This window comes from Gobius niger (assembly GCF_951799975.1).
Source record: "Gobius niger genome assembly, chromosome: 12".
NCBI classification, from domain to species: domain Eukaryota; kingdom Metazoa; phylum Chordata; class Actinopteri; order Gobiiformes; family Gobiidae; genus Gobius; species Gobius niger.
The window spans coordinates 2,197,933-2,216,377 of NC_136863.1; the positions used below are offsets into that span (position 1 = coordinate 2,197,933).

At 40.9% G+C, this 18,445-nt stretch overlaps 1 protein-coding gene across 1 annotated transcript in view; it reads left to right on the forward strand.

Moving 5' to 3' along the window:
* The first annotated feature begins 536 nt into the window (after nt 1-536).
* The window catches only part of atp6v1ba (ATPase, H+ transporting, lysosomal, V1 subunit B, member a), a 49,500-nt gene continuing 31,591 nt past the window's right edge, over nt 537-18,445 (forward strand). Inside the window, exon 1 of the mRNA XM_079567119.1 lies at nt 537-771. Within this exon, the coding sequence (XP_079423245.1) occupies nt 672-771 (100 nt within the window). The 5' untranslated portion in view covers nt 537-671. The remainder of the gene's footprint in view (nt 772-18,445) is intronic.

An 18,445-nucleotide genomic window follows, 5' to 3' on the forward strand; every position in this document is an offset into this window, starting at 1 on the left:
TGTGACAAAATGTGACAAAAAATGACAAAAAAAGTGAAAAAAAAACTGATGAAAAAATGACAAAAAAAATGACAAAAATGTGACAAAAATGTGAAAAAAAACGGATGAAAAAATGACAGAAAAAGGGCAAAATGTGTCAAAAATGTGAAAAAAAATGACAAAAAATGTGAAAAAAAACGGATGAAAAAATGACAAAAAATGTGACAAAAAATGACAAAAATGTGATGAAAATGTGACAAAAAATTACGAAAATTTGACCAAAAATGAACAAAAAAAATGACCAAAATGTGACGAAAAAGCTACATAAATGAGTTGAATACCCAACAAAAAAACTATGGAAAAAAAATCTGATGACGTGAGGAAAAAGATCCTCTCAAGAGGTTAAAAGCTGATGTGGTCATCAATAGTTTTTTTGTTTTTGTTTTTAACACACGGTGAAACATTACATTGGAAAAACACTGAGGACTCGTTGTGATTTGTAATATTTAAAAGGTAAATTAAAAACGTTTCCCTCCCCCTCGTGCCCTTCCACTTCCTGTTCCGTGGTGTCACATGACCGTCAGCTGCAGCTTCGGCCCTTCACGTCTCTCCTGCTTCTCCTCCAGAATCCTCCTCGCGCTTCTCTTCTCTCCTCTTCGTGACCTGATCTCCTGCGGGTTCCTCCTCGGATCATGGCCACTTTAGTCGCGAACCGAGCCATGGACGGTCCTGCGGCGGCCCGGACCCACACCCAGGCCGTGACCCGAAATTACATCTCCCAGCCCAGACTGAGTGAGTACCCCTGCCTCCTGCGCCACCCCCGTCCTCCTACATTCATGCGTTTGCCTTTTCAACCGTCCTGGGCCTCGTTCTGCGTCCTGCACCGGTGATCTGCGCGTTCACAGCCGCACACAAACATATTTACTCTCATGTCGTGGCTTTGGAGAAGTCGTGCTCGGCGACATTTGCAGCTGCGGTTCGTCTTTTCTCCAGATAAACGGCGTTAATCTGGGTTCATAAACACACGCCATGTTATAATACACACCTTACTAAGCAGTCTGCCTCACATCATGTCATTATCTGCCCCTTTCACGGCCTGTTTACAGAGATTACTCCCGCTGTCGGGCGTGTAACGGTGAGCTGTCAAACCGAGCTAGCATGCTAACGCTAACGTCAGCCACAGGGTCATCCACAAAAGGGACGTTTTTTACGTTTTAAAATCCGCGTAGAGCTTTTGGATCATATTGTTCAAAGTGTTATGACTGTGCTGGGCATATTAAGAGTGAAACATCCGCAGGGTTTGATCATATTCACGGAAAATAACGACCTTTTCCGAAGCTAGCATCTTTAGCCTAGCCGTAAGTCAGCTGATCCGCTGCGGAATGAATGAGGAACTTGCACTGCGCCGTTTCTTTCCTTTATTTTCACATTTGTCCATTTATTTTTGTGTGACACGAGCTGTGAGTGTTTGCCCCGCTGCTTATTTGAAGGCAGAGTTCGCATGTCCCCGTTTACAGATGAATTGTAGCAGTTTATCGTCACCTTTAGCTCGTTAGCCCGTTAGCATTAGCCGTAAACAGCAGATGTCTGATCATGTGACGGATCACATGAGCATCACTCACAGGGACTCTCTGGATTCTGCACCGCAGTGACGAGTCACTGCCTCATTTTAGACACAAGCCTTTAACCTCTTACCCTCCGCCTGAACCGAGCGCAGTTTCTCCAGTTCGGCTTTACCCAATTCTAACAAGTTCTCATCTGGCGCTGTTGGCCAGAGTAACGCCTCATAGACATATAAAACAGATCCTTTTCCTCACGTTGCTGCCACTTTTTCACATTCTTTTTCATCTCATATTTGCCAGAGTTTGTCACATTTTTATTATTTTTGTCACTTTTCTGGTTTGGTTTTTGTCACATTTTTATTTATTTTTTGTCACATTTTTATTTATTTTTTGCCACATTTTTTTTATTTTTTGTCACATTTTTATTTATTTTTTGTCACATTTTTATTTATTTTTTGCCACATTTTTAATTATTTTTTGTCACATTTTTATTTATTTTTTGTCATATTTTTATTTATTTTTTGTCACATTTTTATTATTTTTTGTCACATTTTTATTTATTTTTTTGTCACATTTTTATTATTTTTTGTCACATTTTTGATTTGATTTCTTTTACACTTTTTCCACACGTGTGTTTGAACTGTGGCATAAAGTGTTTATATCTTTGTTTTATTTTTTTGGGAGAAACGTTCTGGGTGATAAAGGGCGAGTGTTGCCGTCCCTCCCACACTCGTCCTGGTGCTTCTGTTTGCTGCTGTTTCTATAGAGGGAAAAAACTGTGGCTGTGGTGAAGCTATGGCCAGTGTTTCTACTTTCTTTAAAATTAGGGAGGCACCGATACCACTTTTTCTAAAACCGATACGAGTACTTTGATTGAAGTACTTGCCGATACCGAATACCGACACGAGTACAAGGCATTTATAGCAGTTATATTAGAATTGTGCTGATGCCATTTATTTATTTATTTTATTTTCATTCAATATAATTTTTTATTTTTATGTCTCTGTCCATCATAGACAGAAAAGCCCATGTCCTAAAGCTCCCAATGCCTGAGCTTTATTCATTTATGTGTTTTTATTTAACAATAGTATTGAGATGTTACTTAAATGGTCTCTTTTCGTCTTTACTTCAGCTCCTGTAGATTTTCTCGTGTGTTTGTAGTAACTTAGCGAGAAGCTACAGCGTTTTCATTGTTCTGCTGCAGCTCATTTTCCCTCAATATAAACATGCTGTATGTCTTTAATTTGGATTTTCTGAGGACTTTTTAGTCGCTGGGTTAGTTTTTCAGATGAATAAACCCCTGGGCATAAAAAGGCGTCAGAATGGCCTAAACCAGGGGTCACCAACGTGGTGCCCGCGGGCACCCAGGGGCCCTTTGGGGCATGTCCAGTAGCCCTTGGGACTTTTTCTAAAGTGTAAAACACTTCATTTTCTTGAATCTAATTCTTAAAATTACAGTTATTTTGGTTCTTGTGACTCAGTATGAGTTTAAAATAAAGCTATTTTAATATAATATGGGGTCAATATCCTATAAGTGAACAGTGTACGTTTAAGTCTTTAGGATTTGTTTTTAACTTGTAGCCCTCGAACAACTTAATGCTCTTAAAGTAGCCCTCAGCTGAAATAAGGTTGGTGACCCCTGGCCTAAACTGTTAGCCGCGAGTTAGCATCGTTAGCCTGTATGTTGTAAACACTGCAGACGCTGCAGCTCTAACAACATTAAGCTCTGGTTAAATCCAGCTCAGACTCTGGTTTAGAGAGCGCAGTCTGTAATAAAGTCAGCTCTATGTGGATTATTGTGTTTACACTAAACTCTCTCTTCTTCTCACACACTTCGAAGACACTTTTTCTCTTGCCCCTCTTCCATTTTCAAACGACTCGGTGCGTTCTGGAGCAGCAATGAACGGCTAACGGCGTAACTCACAGAGGCCTGAAAGTAACAAGGGGCGAGCGCGCACGACGGCCTTACGTCGGCAAATCACCAGAATGATTGACAATTAGGACCAATCGTCTTGATGATCCACCCGGAAATAGAACATCCTCCGCTATAGCTTTAATCACTAACAGACTAAAAAGGCTGATATCTCTATTTTTTCCCCGATACCGGCAGTACCTGAAATGTTTCTTCTGATGCCATGTTGTTTCACGGGACCGGCTCTATTGTCCTGAAAACCTTTTACCTGCTCGTTTTGGAAACAAGTCAAATGAAAGTATAGAAAGCAGGTGCTGAAAAGAACTCTCCTCTTTCCATCCAAGTTTTGATGCTGTTGGTTCAGGGACAGGACTAAAGGAAGCGACTTGTTGTTCCAGCTCAAATACATAAAACAAACTTAAAAGAAACATGGGATGTTTTCTAGGGCTGAAACGACTAATCGATGACATGAAAATGTAGTATTTTTGATGAAAGCCTACTTTGTTTTTCATAGTTTGGGTCTGTAGTGTTTTGTACATTGTAAATTTCATAAATATCCGTCCGTCTCGTCCAATCAGAAGCAGAATTAGCTCCAAAAGCCTCCAACAAACATTTACTTTAAGCTTCCTCCATCAACACGTCCTCAAGCGGCGCCACTTTAGCTTCATGTGACACCATTCACAGCCAAGCGATTCATCGATTAATCGTAAAGATATTCGATAGATTAATCGATGACAAAATAATCGTTAGTTGCAGTGCAATTAGTGCAATTAATCGAAATTCGATTACGATTTCGATTACAACAGTAAACGATTACAAAATTAGCATAATCGCAAAAAATCGATTATTTTTTTTCCACTTTTTTGTTTTTTTCTTCAAATTTATTTTTTTTTCACTTTTTTTTTTCTAATTTTTAATTTTTGTCTTTTTCTGCTGGATTTTTGTCTTTTTTTGATGGATTTTTGTCTTTTTTCTGCTGGATTTTTGTCTTTTTTTGATGGATTTTTGTCTTTTTTTTGATGGATTTTTGTCTTTTTTTGATGGATTTTTGTCTTTTTTCTGCTGGATTTTTGTCTTTTTTTTGATGGATTTTTGTCTTTTTTCTGCTGGATTTTTGTCTTTTTTTTTGATGGATTTTTGTCTTTTTTTGATGGATTTTTGTCATTTTTTTGATGGATTTTTGTCTTTTTTCTGCTGGATTTTTGTCTTTTTTCTGCTGGATTTTTGTCTTTTTTTTGCTGGATTTTTGTCTTTTTTTCTGCTGGATTTTTGTCTTTTTTTCTGCTGGATTTTTGTCATTTTTTTGATGGATTTTTGTCTTTTTTTGATGGATTTTTGTCTTGTTTTGCCGGATTTTTGTCTTTTTTTTGATGGATTTTTTTATAGGCAACAAATAATCGTTTGAATAATCGTGATTTCAATTGTGACATTATTTTTCTGTTTTCTGGTTGGTTGTTTCACCTCCAATCATTTGTATAAATATTTTTTTTGTCCAATGTTTGCTCCATTTTCCCCCCCAATTTCTTTTCTTATTTTCCCCCCAATTATTCCAAGTTTTCCACATCCTCTCCAGTTCGACTTTACCCAAATCTAAAAGTTTCTTGGAAGAAAAAAAGGCAACAAAATGAGACGTAACTGACGATAACGTGAGGAAAACTCTTCGCTCTTGTAGGTCTTCGGGAGCGCTCCGGTCCATGTGCTCGGGGGGGGTTACAGGGGTTAAGGTTGTTTTCAGTGCACTTCCTCCTGCCGCCACTAGCCGTCCCGAGCGCCGGGGGGGGGGCGGCTCGTACGTTCTCCTCAGTAGAAAATCCTGTGCACGGCTTTACCGCTCTGTAAACAATCCATACAACAACAATCCCGGCTCTCGGCGTCTCCGCGTGAACGAGGCCTATTATAAAAGGCATTAAACGTATTAGCCTAACGCCGCCGCCGGCCCGTTCACCGCCATTAACGCGCCGTCTCGTTTCCGCGGGATACGGTTCGCGGCTTCACGGCGAGATTGGTCCAACACGTCTCGCTCCGCTTTGTGCTCTAATGTCAGAAAGGCAAACTGCGCCTAAAAGGCTCTTAGCAAAACACCGGCAAATTACTTAATGGACGCCGCGTTTTAGCGCCGCCGCCGCCAAGAAAAGACCGGAGGAAGGGAAATCTTAATGTTGCATTGTGGAGCGGCGGCCGGTCATTACCGCTGAGGACGCGGCGGGCGAGAGCGGGCGGGAAAGCGGAGAGTCCGGGCTTTCAGAGAGCGCCGTGATTAGGTCCGACACATTACGGCGCCGAGCAGAGTGAAGTCTGTTTGACTTAATGCGAGTTCATTAGCTTCAGGTGGAAACACGGCCGTCTTGTTTCTCCTGAGGCTCTGGCGGCAGAGGCGAGGGCTGGACGCCATGTTTCACCCGTTTCTTTGGGTGGATTTGAGTTTGGAGCCTGACATCACACAAAGTCTTCTAGAAATGAGAACAATGAAAAGTTGTTTTTATTTTTACGTTACGAGCCGAACATTTTCAGGAAGTGACTCCAACATGTCCGTGTCCTCCCTGGTCTTTCACACGCTTATTTACATATTTATATACACGTGTGGCAGGAAAGGCTGTGACTGAGATGACGCTGTAATCCAAATATGGTCATTCCCGGCTAAAGACGGGAGAAATAATCACGGGCGCGTGTGCAGACAGAGTGACTGAACTTTAGGGCCGTTTTCTCCATGACGACAGCGCTTTAGTCGCTACATTTGGAAGGGTTTTCACTTGGTATATTTTTTAAATTATTAGTTACTTGACTTGCTGCAGGAGTGCTCATCACAGTGGCCTCTATGACGCTCCAGGGTCAGTTATTTTAGTTTTCTGGATGAATGTGGCTCGGGCATCTGTTCCGGATACCTCCCGGTCGCCTCCCTCAGGTGTTCCAGGCATGTCCTATTGGGAGGAGGCCTCAGGGAAGGCCCAGGACACGCTGGTGGGACTATGTCTCCGAGCTGGCCTGGTGTCGCCTCGGGGTCAGAACATCTGGAGGAGGTGTGGCCTCGGGGTCAGAACATCTGGAGGAGGTGTGGCCTCGGGGTCAGAACATCTGGAGGAGGTGTGTGTGGATCAGGAAGTCTGGGCATCTCTGCTCAGGCGCTGCACCCACGACCCGGCCCCGGATAAAGCGGAAGTGGATGGATGGAAGCGTAACCATGGAGATGGTTTCATCAGCAGAGAATGCCTACTAGAAACCCTAACCCCTGGCTCACACTAAATCCGGTTAAGGTCCGGTACGGCCTCCGCGAACATTCAAACCAATGTTGCAGACTCAGACTCACACTGCTCCGCGAAGTCCGGGTCCGGCGGCAACGGAAAGAATCCGCAAGAAGAGCCCGGAGCCCCAGTGGATCAAGCTGACAGAAAAACACGAGCCAAGCAGGAAGTCAGGTCTCGTGAGGAAAGAAGATCCGGTGTATTTCAAAATAAAATCGTTCTGCTCGCTCCTTATCTGGTCTGGTTTACCACCTGTACACGCGCGTAACGTCGTAAATGTAAACATGTCTCCATGACCAGTGACACGGGGGCAGGAGTGAGTTAAAGCTTCACTGGGAGAGTCGTTGTTCTGGCAAAGGCGGCTTTTGTTACAAAAACTACGTATATACGGGGCTAATCATCACGTAAACTCGCTCCATGCGGGAAACCCTCACACTTCTCTTCTGGCGAGCGCCGTTTCTGTGCCTGGAGCAGCGTCTGACGCCGGAGCCGGCGGAGCCACAGGGTCGGCCGGACTCACTGTGAGTGGCAGTTTGGGGCAAATCAGGACTGAACCCGGACCGTAGTTAATGTGAGCCGGGGGTAACCCTAGATTTTGTTTTGCTCCTGGAGGTAAAATACTGATATCATCATGTCCTCTTGTCTTTCGGAGGCCGTGTTGCTACGGACGTGGGAATGTCTGGTTTAGTCAAATATCGCGATAATATTGTCATGATCCACTGCAAAAAGTAAATATCAAGCATTGGCTTAAATGACTTGAATTGAGGAAATGTTTCTTGTTTTGAGCGGTTTTCACTCATTTAGACACGTTTCCTGATCGGACCAAGTTTACTTTGCTTGTTTGAGGACATTTCACACCAGTTCTAGGGTAAATCTCACTTGAAATAAGAAAGTAACATCGCCAATGAGATAAGACCAATTTTCTTTCCCCATTGGCAAAGAAAATGACCTGAAATAAGGACGAAATGTATCGAAACGAGTCAGAAACATCAAACATTCGGATTATTGTGCTCAAATTGAGATGTTTATCCTGGTCTAGTTATTACTTTTTGCAAGATATCGTGAGCTTTATCGTGATCCCGACTTCCCCCTCAGTCCCGTCCTTCATAACATCGTCTCTTCCTCGAAACCAGGCCGGGCCAAACCCCGTGGACCTGCTCTCCCCTCGCACCCTCGCTCCCCTGCGCCCGTTAAACCGCGCCTGAGCTGCCGCCGCCGCCGCAGATGTTTACTCGGGGTCTTTGTCGTTCGTGTCACTCGGCACAAAAGCTATTAGCCTGAACGCGCGGCTTTGTTTTAGCGCTCCTCCGCCGGCGCCGCGTGTGAAAAGCCACTGTACTTCCCTTTTGTGCCGCGCTAATTAGCCCAGATAATGTGGTCCCGATAAACAAACGGCGTCTGTCAGCCCCCAATCCGAGCGCTCTCCGTTTTAATTAGGCCCCGGAGCTCGAGAGCTGTCAGCGCCGGGAGAAGCGCGGAGAAAAGGGAAAAGGAGAGGTGGGCGGCTGCCAGTCTTTGTGACGCCCGCGCGGCGTTTTTTTCCGGAGGAGAGCGCCGCTGACACCGTTTGTTCCCGGGAGACACTTGAGGCGGCGATGACCGGGTCCATTCACTTCCGCGCCGCGCCACGTGCTAATTAGCCTCCGCCTAAAACAAAGACGGAGAAGATTACGGCGACGGGAGTTGGGGGGGGTTCAGCCGCGGATTTAGATATTACCGCGTCAACATCACTCACGCGCTTTTTTAAACGGAGGAAGTCACTGGTTTGGCGTCATGAACTTGTTCGTCTGTCGGGGGTCGGGCGGAGCTCAGAAAGTTTAGTCTGTGGGATCAGCCGGGGGAAGATCGGCGATCGGCCAACGCTTTCCCCCAACGCCGATGTGAGAGTAAAACGGACTAAACTCTCCTTTTTGTCGCTTTGAGATTTGTAACGACATCATGGCATCGACCGGCCCCTGACAGGTTTGGTATCCACATGCAGGGGCGGACTGGCCACATGTCCGTTCTGGAAGAGCACAGAAGGGCCACTGGCTCTAGGGCCACCGGTCTGGCCCCTCACTTTACCTTAGGTTAGTGCTAGATCGTCTGATCCGGAGGGACAGTCTGCTGCGAAAACGTGAGATAACACAAATTAAGGTTAGGGCCAGGGAAATGGTTAACCTCTTAACTCCCGCCTGAACCGAGAGGATCTTTTTCCTCACGTCATCACATTTTTTTTCCAAAATTTTTTTGTTGGGTATTCAACTCATTTTCAACTCATTTTTGTAACTTTTTGGTCATTTTTTTGTCACATTTTTGTCACATTTTTGTCACATTTTTGTCACATTTTTATCACATTTTTGTCATTTTTTCGTCAATTTTTAATGAATTTTTTGTCACATTTTTGTCATTTTTTTGTCACATTTTGTCACATTTTTGTCATTTTTTCGTCAATTTTTAATGAATTTTTTGTCACATTTTTGTCATTTTTTCGTCAATTTTTAATGAATTTTTTGTCACATTTTTGTCATTTTTTTGTCACATTTTGTCACATTTTTGTCATTTTTTCGTCAATTTTTAATGAATTTTTTCACATTTTTGTCATTTTTTGTCACATTTTGTCATTTTTTCGTCAATTTTTAATCAATTTTTTGTCACATTTTTGTCATTTTTTTAATCAATTTTTTGTAATATTTTTGTCAAATTTTTGTCATTTTTTTCGTCAAATTTTTGTCATTTTTTATCACATTTTTGTCATTTTTTCGTCAATTTTTAATCAATTTTTTGTCACATTTTTGTCAATTTAATGTCAATTTCTTGTGACATTTTTGTGACAATTTTGCCACTTTTTCGTCACTTTTTTTGTCACATTTCCATCATTGTTTTCGTCTCAGTTCTGTCGCTATTTTCTCACCTTTTTTCCAGAAGCTTTTGGATTGGGGTAAAGCCAAACTGGAGAAAATGTGCTCGGTTCAGGTGGGAGTTAAGGGGTTAACTTTAAGGATTAGGATTATTTGTAGTTTTAGACAAACCAACTCATAGATCTATACAAAATCACAGCAGACCGTCCCTCCGGAGCAGACGATCTAGCACTAACCTTTACCTTACCCTCACCCCCGAGCGTAACTGAGCTTTACCCAAATCTAAAAGCTTAAAAGAAAAGCATCCAAAAACAAAAATGTGCTGGAAAAGCAACAAAAAAGTGACGACAACGCAACAAAATGTGAGGAAAACGTGACGACAAAGCGATGAAAAAAAAAACGATGAAAAAACAACAATAACATGAAAAAATAGGGGAAAAACAAGAGGCGAAAACACAATGAAAAAGTGACGAAAACACGGCAAAAAGTAATGGAAAAGCAGCAAAAACATGACAAAAATGCCGCGACAACGGGACAAAAAGTTACCATCACTTTTGTAGATTTTAGCTTTCAAACAAGGCGTTACAAGTCGAGAAGCTTTTGATTTGGGCAAAGCCGAACTGGAGAAAATGCTGTGTCGCATTTACGCTAATTTGGGCCAGGCTGGTCAGAGTCCAGGGCTGGTTTTCAGTCCCAGTCCGCCCCTGTATCCACGTGTAGCACGAAAGGCTGTAATCCAAATATGGGCATTTCCTTCTACCTGAATTGAGTCGGAGCCAACAATAACTCAAGCTCATATCGGGATTTAAGTTTAATATATGGGGAGTGAATCGCTGTCCATAAACAAAAGCTCCAAAATATGAAATGTTTTGATGGAAAATACATTGAGGAGTTTTTTTTTCTTCCAATAAATGAATAATAACGAGCCCGACAGGACTGTAGCCTCATAAAAACACTGACACTTATTGCACTTTACCAGCCTGTGTCACAAGTCTCTACACACTGGGGTCCCGGGTCGGCAGGTGTTCTTGGCAGAGGCCGATTTTCTTCATTGTAATAAGACCCAGGGCCGGACCTGCCAATTTTAGCCCAAAGTAAAGCCCCACTTTCGACAAATGCCAGCGTTGTCTGTACATGATTATGATTAAACAGTGAAAACAAGTGTAGGTTCTACTGATATCTAAGCAGGGACAACATTAAAGGAAATTACTTTGTTTCAGCTCTTTGATTTTCCAATATTTTTTTCTTTCCATTTTTTTCAATTTCTTGCCCAATATTTGCCCCATTTCACCAAATCTTTTTTCTTCGTCTTTTTCCCGTTGTGTTTGTTTTCACAATGGTTTTTCCCTTCTTACTAACTTTCCCTGATTGATTCCCCGTTTCCCACATTTCCTGTCATTGGAGATGAACCCGATATTGTAAATGTGCAGATCTTCCACACATTGCTCTGTTTTCTGGTTCTACACGACACATATTTTAGTTTAGATGTCGGATAAAGCATCGTTCAGACACTGAACACTAATCGGGTGTTTTGTTTAGACATGTTTAAAGATCTGACTGTATTCTGCACATATTTAGAGTATAGAATACTCTAAAAGGTATTCAAACAGGTATTTGACGTCTGATTTGTGTAATAACATCATCATCAGAATCATTCAAAACCTCCTGAGGGCCAGAGCTTCTATGCTGGAGGGCCGGATTTGGCCCCCGGGCCTGACGCTGCCTACCCCTGCTGTAGTCAATATTCATTCACTCCACACTCCATGGTAGTAAGCTACTATTGTAGTCACAGCTGCCCAGGGGCAGACTGTCCATTTCCCACTTGAGTACAATGTGTTGTTTATATCCTGATTTCTTATTTGTCCATGCCCCCTGCTGGACACCTGTGGAATTCTTTTTTTTTAAGCTGCCCCCTACTGGCTGGAGTGAGCATTCTGGTCATTTAAAAACAATCATAGCAATCATAGACTGGGCCATATTTTGCCCAGGTCTGTTCTAGAGGAGAAGAGGCCGAGCGCTCGCTGGATCACCGTGGTCAGATAGTAAATGATAGAAGATCTCAAATACACCAGGGGCAGGCAACGTCAGGCCCGGGGGCCAAATCCGGCCCTCCAGCACAGAACCTCTGGCCCTCAAGATGAGTTTGAGAAACGTGATTACCCAAATCAGAGACTTGTAACATTATTAGAGTTAAATGGGAGAAAGAAAGGTAGAAATACTGTCCATGCAGTTCAGGCAGGTCATATATTATGTACAACTCTGGCATTTGAAAGAAGTGCACTGGAAAAAGAATAATCGTTTTAAGGAAGAAATGACATAAATCTACTTGAATGAACAGATTAAATCTAAGGTTTGAGTAGATTTGTTCTGGTCTTAGACGAGATAAAACCTCTAGTCATAGTTTTTCTCTTAATTCATAATTTTGTGTCATTTTAAGTGAAAAACAATTATTTGTTTGGGTTTTATTCTTGTTCCATCGGCGCTGTAGCATTTGTGTCTTGGATTAGTTCAAACCGACTCAAATTCAACATAGAAGAACTTTAATTCAAGCCAGTTTAAGTCATTTATCTCATTTAAGATGGTCATGTTTCCAGTGTTGTGCTTTACTTTGGGCGAATAATCAGCGGCTTCGGCCCTCGGTCTGTTTACAACAAAGAAAATCGGCCTCCGCCAAGAAAACCTGCCTCCCCCCTGAAATACACCTACAAAACAGGTGCTCTACAAGCTTGTAGGGCCAGGCAGACCCAATGGTGAAAGAGACTCTGAATGTGCAGATTAACTATTGTAAAAACTCTGATGGCGGCCATTTTAGGGATAGGTTTGCCTGAGTCCTCCTAGGAACGCCCCCACCTCCTGGAGACGCCTCCGAGCTTTCGTCACCAGCCGAGTAACCAACCACTGCTCCTCAGCAGAACCCCCTCCCCACTGATGCCACAGACAGCGTGTGGAGGGGGCGTGTCTAAAGGCTCAGAGGTTCTTAAAGAGACAGAGGCCTATTTCAAGACATTCACTACAGCCATTTTGAGAGAGACATTTTATACAAGGCAGTTATTCTGATTTACTGCATTTACAGACCAACAGAAGGTTTGTCATCATTGTAGTGTGATATAGACTGGTGCTATGGGACTGAAAAAAGCAGAATACCCCCTCTTTAAGTTTAACCCTCAGAGCCCAAAGGTGTTTTAGGTGATTTTCACTTGGAGTCGTTTGTCACACTTTCATGCCATTAAAAACATCCCCTTTCAATGAACCCTTCAAGTTCATAATAAACAAGTTTTAGTTGGTTTTAAAGGATGTAAAAAAAAAAGTTGAAACAGAACAGAAACACCAAAGAAACATTTAGGTGGATTTTATTTCATTTTTTACAGATTTTGATGCTAAAAAAGGTCAACCACATATATAACGAACTTTATGGACATTTGTAATATGTCTCCAGGGACAATATTTTGATGATGTGTTTGTGTGTGTTTGTTTACTTATCAACATCGTTCTCTTCCGTCGTAAACAAACAAATGCCATTAGCTGCTGGAGACGTGCTGTTTTTTTTGACATACTCATGAATTTCTACCCTACAAGTCGTGGGCCAGATTGAATCATTTTGCCCAGGTCTGCTTTAGCTTTAGCTCCTCAAGATGAATCATTTCCACAACAAAGGAAGTTGTGACGGCTTTTTCCGGAGAGGAGCTGTCTTTGCAGAACACAGCCTGCCACCCCGCCATGTGACAGGAGGGGGCGCTGCTATTGGAGAGCTTGATGACAAACCCAGGAGGCGCTGCACCGTCTCAGAGGAGTTTCCTCCAAAAACGTGTGGCTCAGGACTAACACCTGAACCCCTGTCCCAGCCCCCCCGAGTGCTCAAGCACCCAAAGCACCCCCGAGCACCCGGCGCAGCAGCTCTGACTCACAGCCAACATTTCTAACTCCTGCCTTATTTACTGAGCTGTGAGACATGAGATCGTTTTGCTTTTTTCACTTCATTAACGGTGTCTGGTGATGAGAGAGAGTGGTGACAGTGCGGCGCTTTGAGACACTTGGTAACACAGGCTTGAAAAGCGTAATTCAACTGTACGCCTTTATTATTGTTAATATTATTTATTATTATGAATTAATTATAATTATTATTATTTATTAATTATTATCATCATTTATTATTATTTATTATTATTTATTTATTATTTATTTATTTATTTATTACTTATTTATTTTTTATTTATTTATTTATTTATTGCTTATTTATTATTTATTTATTACTTATTTATTTTTTATTTATTTATTACTTATTTATTATTTATTTATTTATTACTTATTTATTATTTATTTATTACTTATTTATTTTTTATTTATTTATTACTTATTTATTTTTTATTTATTTATTACTTATTTATTATTTATTTATTTATTACTTATTTTTTATTTATTTTTTATTTATTTATTATTTATTTATTTGATTTTTTTATTTATTATTATTATTTTTATTTTATTTTTTATTATTATTTTATTATTATTATTTTATTATTATTAATTGTTAAGGCGAGAGCTGCAGGTGAAAAGGGAGATGTCAGTTTGAGACTTCAGAGCACAGATGACCGACGTGCTGTTCAAAGTCTGGGGTCACTCGGACAGTTTTATGTTTTCACATCTGCAATGGTAGAAACAGTTCTGAGAGAATAATGGAACTCTCTGACGCCGACACTCGACTGTAACGTAAAGGAAGGACAGGTTTATCTCGTCTGTTTTCCTCCTCGCTCACACAACTGCACCAGGGTTTTCTCATCGGTAATTAGCCTTTAATTATCCGACACAATGCACCGTGAGGCCCTGGAGAGACGCCGGTGTCGCCTATAGAGCTGCTCCATTCACAACAACCAGAGCAGGCATTTACATTAATACGTCTAGACTGTTCACGCATTTCTGTAAAAAACAAGGAACAAGGAACAAATGTCTGATCAGTTTGATGATTACACTTAATCTTTCATGAAATATGGAAGATTTTCACACCTAGACCAAAGCATTCAACTATTCCACGCTTTTCATCAGCAGAGAGATTCTTTTTCTTTCCTTTATTGCTTGAAAATGATGGTCTGCTTAATAATGTGGGACGTCCTTTTTCTGTAGTTTTTCCCTTAACTGGGCTTAACCTGAAACTCATCATCCCAGGCGAGATGTGGCAAAGAGTAAAGAGTAAAGTCAAATCTCCACCCTGACCTCTGAGTAAAGACCTGACCCTTAACCTCTTAACTCCCGCCTGAACCGAGAGGGTCTTTCTCCTCACGGCATCAGATCTTTTTCCCATCATTTGTTTGTTGGGTATTCAACTCATTTTTGTAACTTTTTTTCATCACATTTTTTGTCATTTTTTCGTCATTTTTTTGTAATTCTTTGTCTTTTTGTTTCACATTTTGGTCATTTTTTGCCACATTTTTTGTCACATTTGTCATTTTTTGGGTCATTTTTTATCAAATTTTATTGTAATTTTTATTATCACATTTTGATCATTATTTGGGTCATTTTTTGTAATTTTTTCGTCCATTTTTTATCAAATTTGTCATTTTTCGTCATTTTTTGTCTTGTCACGTTTTGGTCATTTTTGGGTCATTTTTTGGGTCATTTTTTGTAATTTTTCGTCCATTTTTTGTCACATTTGTGTTATTTTTTTGTCACATTTTGGTCATTTTTTGCCACATTTTTTGTCACATTTGTCAGATTTTTTGGTCTTTTTTTTATCCAATTTATGTTATTTTTTTGTAAATTTTTTATCACATTTTATTGTAAATTTTTTTACACACATTTTGGTCATTTTTTGGGTCATTTTGTAATTTTTTCGTCCATTTTTTATCAAATTTGTCATTTTTTGTCACATTTTTTGTCACATTTTTTATCACATTTTTGTCATTTTTTGTCTTTTTTTCACATTTTGGTCATTTTTTGGGTCATTTTTTGGGTCATTTTTTCGTCCATTTTTTGTCACATTTGTCATTTTTTTGGGTCAGTTTTTATCACATTTTTGTCATTTTTTTCACATTTTTGTCTTTTTTTTCCACATTTTTTGTCACATTTGTTGTAATTTTTTTGTACATTTTTTATCACATTTTTCGTCATTTTTTGTCTTTTTTTTCACATTTTGGTCATTTTTTGGGTCTTTTTTTGGGTCATTTTTTGGGTCGTTTTTTGTAATTTTTTCGTCCATTTTTTGTCACATTTGTCATTTTTTTTTGGTCATTTTTTGTCACATTTTTTGTAAAAAAAAATTCACATTTTTGTCATTTTTTCGTCAATTTTTTATCAAATTTGTCATTTTTTGTCACGTTTTTGTTATTTTTTGTCGCATTTTTGCCTCTTTTTCATCCATTTTTCGTCACTTTTTTGTCACATCTCCACCATTGTTTTCGTCAGTTCTGTCGCTATTTTCACACCTCTTTCCCAGAAGCTTTTGGATTGGGGCAAAGCCAAACTGGAGAAAAAGGTGCTCGGTTCATGTGCGAGTTTACGGGGTTAACCTTTGACCTCGGTGGTGCGGTACAGACCCCGCCTCCCGGCTTTCGCTCCTCTTGCACCAGGTAAACGCTCCAGGTCCGTGATCATCCGCCACGCCAATCGCACACAATCATTTACGTCACGCGCTCAAATCCATATTTCCCCCCCCGCTCGCCGCTCGCCGCCGTCGCCGCGGTGATTGGCATGTTTAAAACACAGCCAGCCCAAACATCCCCCCGTTTACAAAAACACGCTTTTATGAAAATTCCATCAAATTTTCACAACACGATGATGTTTTTCCCCCGAAGGCCAGCGCCCGCCCCTCCCCTGTGTGCGCTCGCCTTACAATCGCGCCATTGTCCGCCGCAGAAAAGGACTTAATAGCCCACACTTAGCCCCCGATTGTGCCGGCGGGTCTCGGCAAAGGTGGATCCGCGCCGGCCCCCCGTTCCCGACGTGTGGCGGAGCGGCCGCGTAATGGCGCAAAATCATAATAATAATAATAATAACAGTAAATAATGATAATGGGAGTAATGACGAGCGGCGGGAAAGTGGGACGCAATTACAGGAGCTCTCAGGAATCCAAGAAAGACTCACAAAGGAGACAAAAAGGAAGGAGCGCGTCCACCAAAGCGGCTCCAGACAAAGGCAGGACGAGGAGCGGGTTTATAGAGTCAGACGGAGCAGGGACTTAACCCGGACCAGGACTCCTCAGAGAAATGAAATCACTGAGAGCAGAAAGCAACAGTGTTAATGCTGGAGCTTCACATCCAAACATGAGGAACATCACAGTGGATTCTGACACTGTTAATGCTGGAGCTTCACATCCAAACATGAGGAGCATCACAGTGGATTCTGACACTGTTAATGCTGGAGCGTCACATCCAAACATGAGGAACATCACAGTGGATTCTGACACTGTTAATGCTGGAGCTTCACATCCAAACATGAGGAACATCACAGTGGATTCTGACACTGTTAATGCTGGAGCGTCACATCCAAACATGAGGAACATCACAGTGGATTCTGACACTGTTAATGCTGGAACTCAGGGCCGGACTGGGACTGAGAAACAGCCCTGGACTCGGACCAATGAGCGTAAATGCGACACTTCCACAAATACATGTTTTAACCTCTTACCCCCCGCCTGAACCAAATGCATTCTGTCCTCTTTTGAAAGCTAAGACACACAAAACTGACCTTTTTCCTCGCGCTGTTGCTGTGTTGTGTCACCTTTTGTATGTTTTTTTTTTTCTTCTCATTTTTGTTGAATTTTTGTCACTTTTTTGTGGAATTTTTGTCACTTTTTTGTGGAATTTTTGTCACATTTTTGTCACATTTAAGTGGAATTTTTGTCATTTTTTTGTTGAATTTTTGTTGAATTTTTGTTGAATTTTTGTCATTTTTTGTCATTTTTTTGTCATTTTTTTGTCATTTTTTTGTTGAATTTTTGTCATTTTTTTGTTGAATTTTTGTTGAATTTTTGTCACATTTTTGTTGAATTTTTGTCATTTTTTTGTCATTTTTTTGTCACATTTTTGTTGAATTTTTGTCATTTTTTTGTCATTTTTTTGTTGAATTTTTGTCACATTTTTGTCACATTTTTGTTACATTTTTGTCACATTTTTGTCACATTTTTGTTACATTTTTGTCACATTTTTGTCACATTTTTGTCACATTTTTGTTACATTTTTGTTTCTTTGTCACTTTTTTGTTGAATTTTTAATTATTTTTTCTATCATTTTTTGTTGTGTTTTTTTGTCCGTGTTTTTCTCACGTTTTTGTAGTTTTTTTCCCCCCCCTGTGTTTTTCTCGCTATTTTGATGCGTTTCTTTTTAGCTTTTAGATTTGGGTAAAGCTCGGTTGAGGTGGGACCGGTGGCCCTCGAGCCAGTGGCCCCTCTGTGCTCTTCCAGAACGGACATATGGCCAGTCCGCCCCTGCCGGAGCTTCACCTCCAAACATGAGGAACATCACAGTGGATCCTGACACTGTTAATGCTGGAGCTTCACATCCAAACATGAGGAACATCACAGTGGATTCTGACACTGTTAATGCTGGAGCTTCACATCCACACATGAGGAACATCACAGTGGATTCTGACACTGTTAATGCTGGAGCGTCACATCCAAACATGAGGAACATCACAGTGGATTCTGACACTGTTAATGCTGGAGCTTCACATCCACACATGAGGAACATCACAGTGGATTCTGACACTGTTAATACTGGAGCTTCACATCCAAACATGAGGAACATCTCAGTGGATTCTGACATGTGTTGAATCTAAATCTGGAGAAATCCATGTGGTGTTTATCAAAGATACACAATGATGTTCTAAATCACACTCAGTTCTGCCGGAGATTCTTCACTGTTCAATCAATCGACCAATTAAACAAACTTTATTTATAAAGCGATTTTCATACCGAAAGGTTTCACA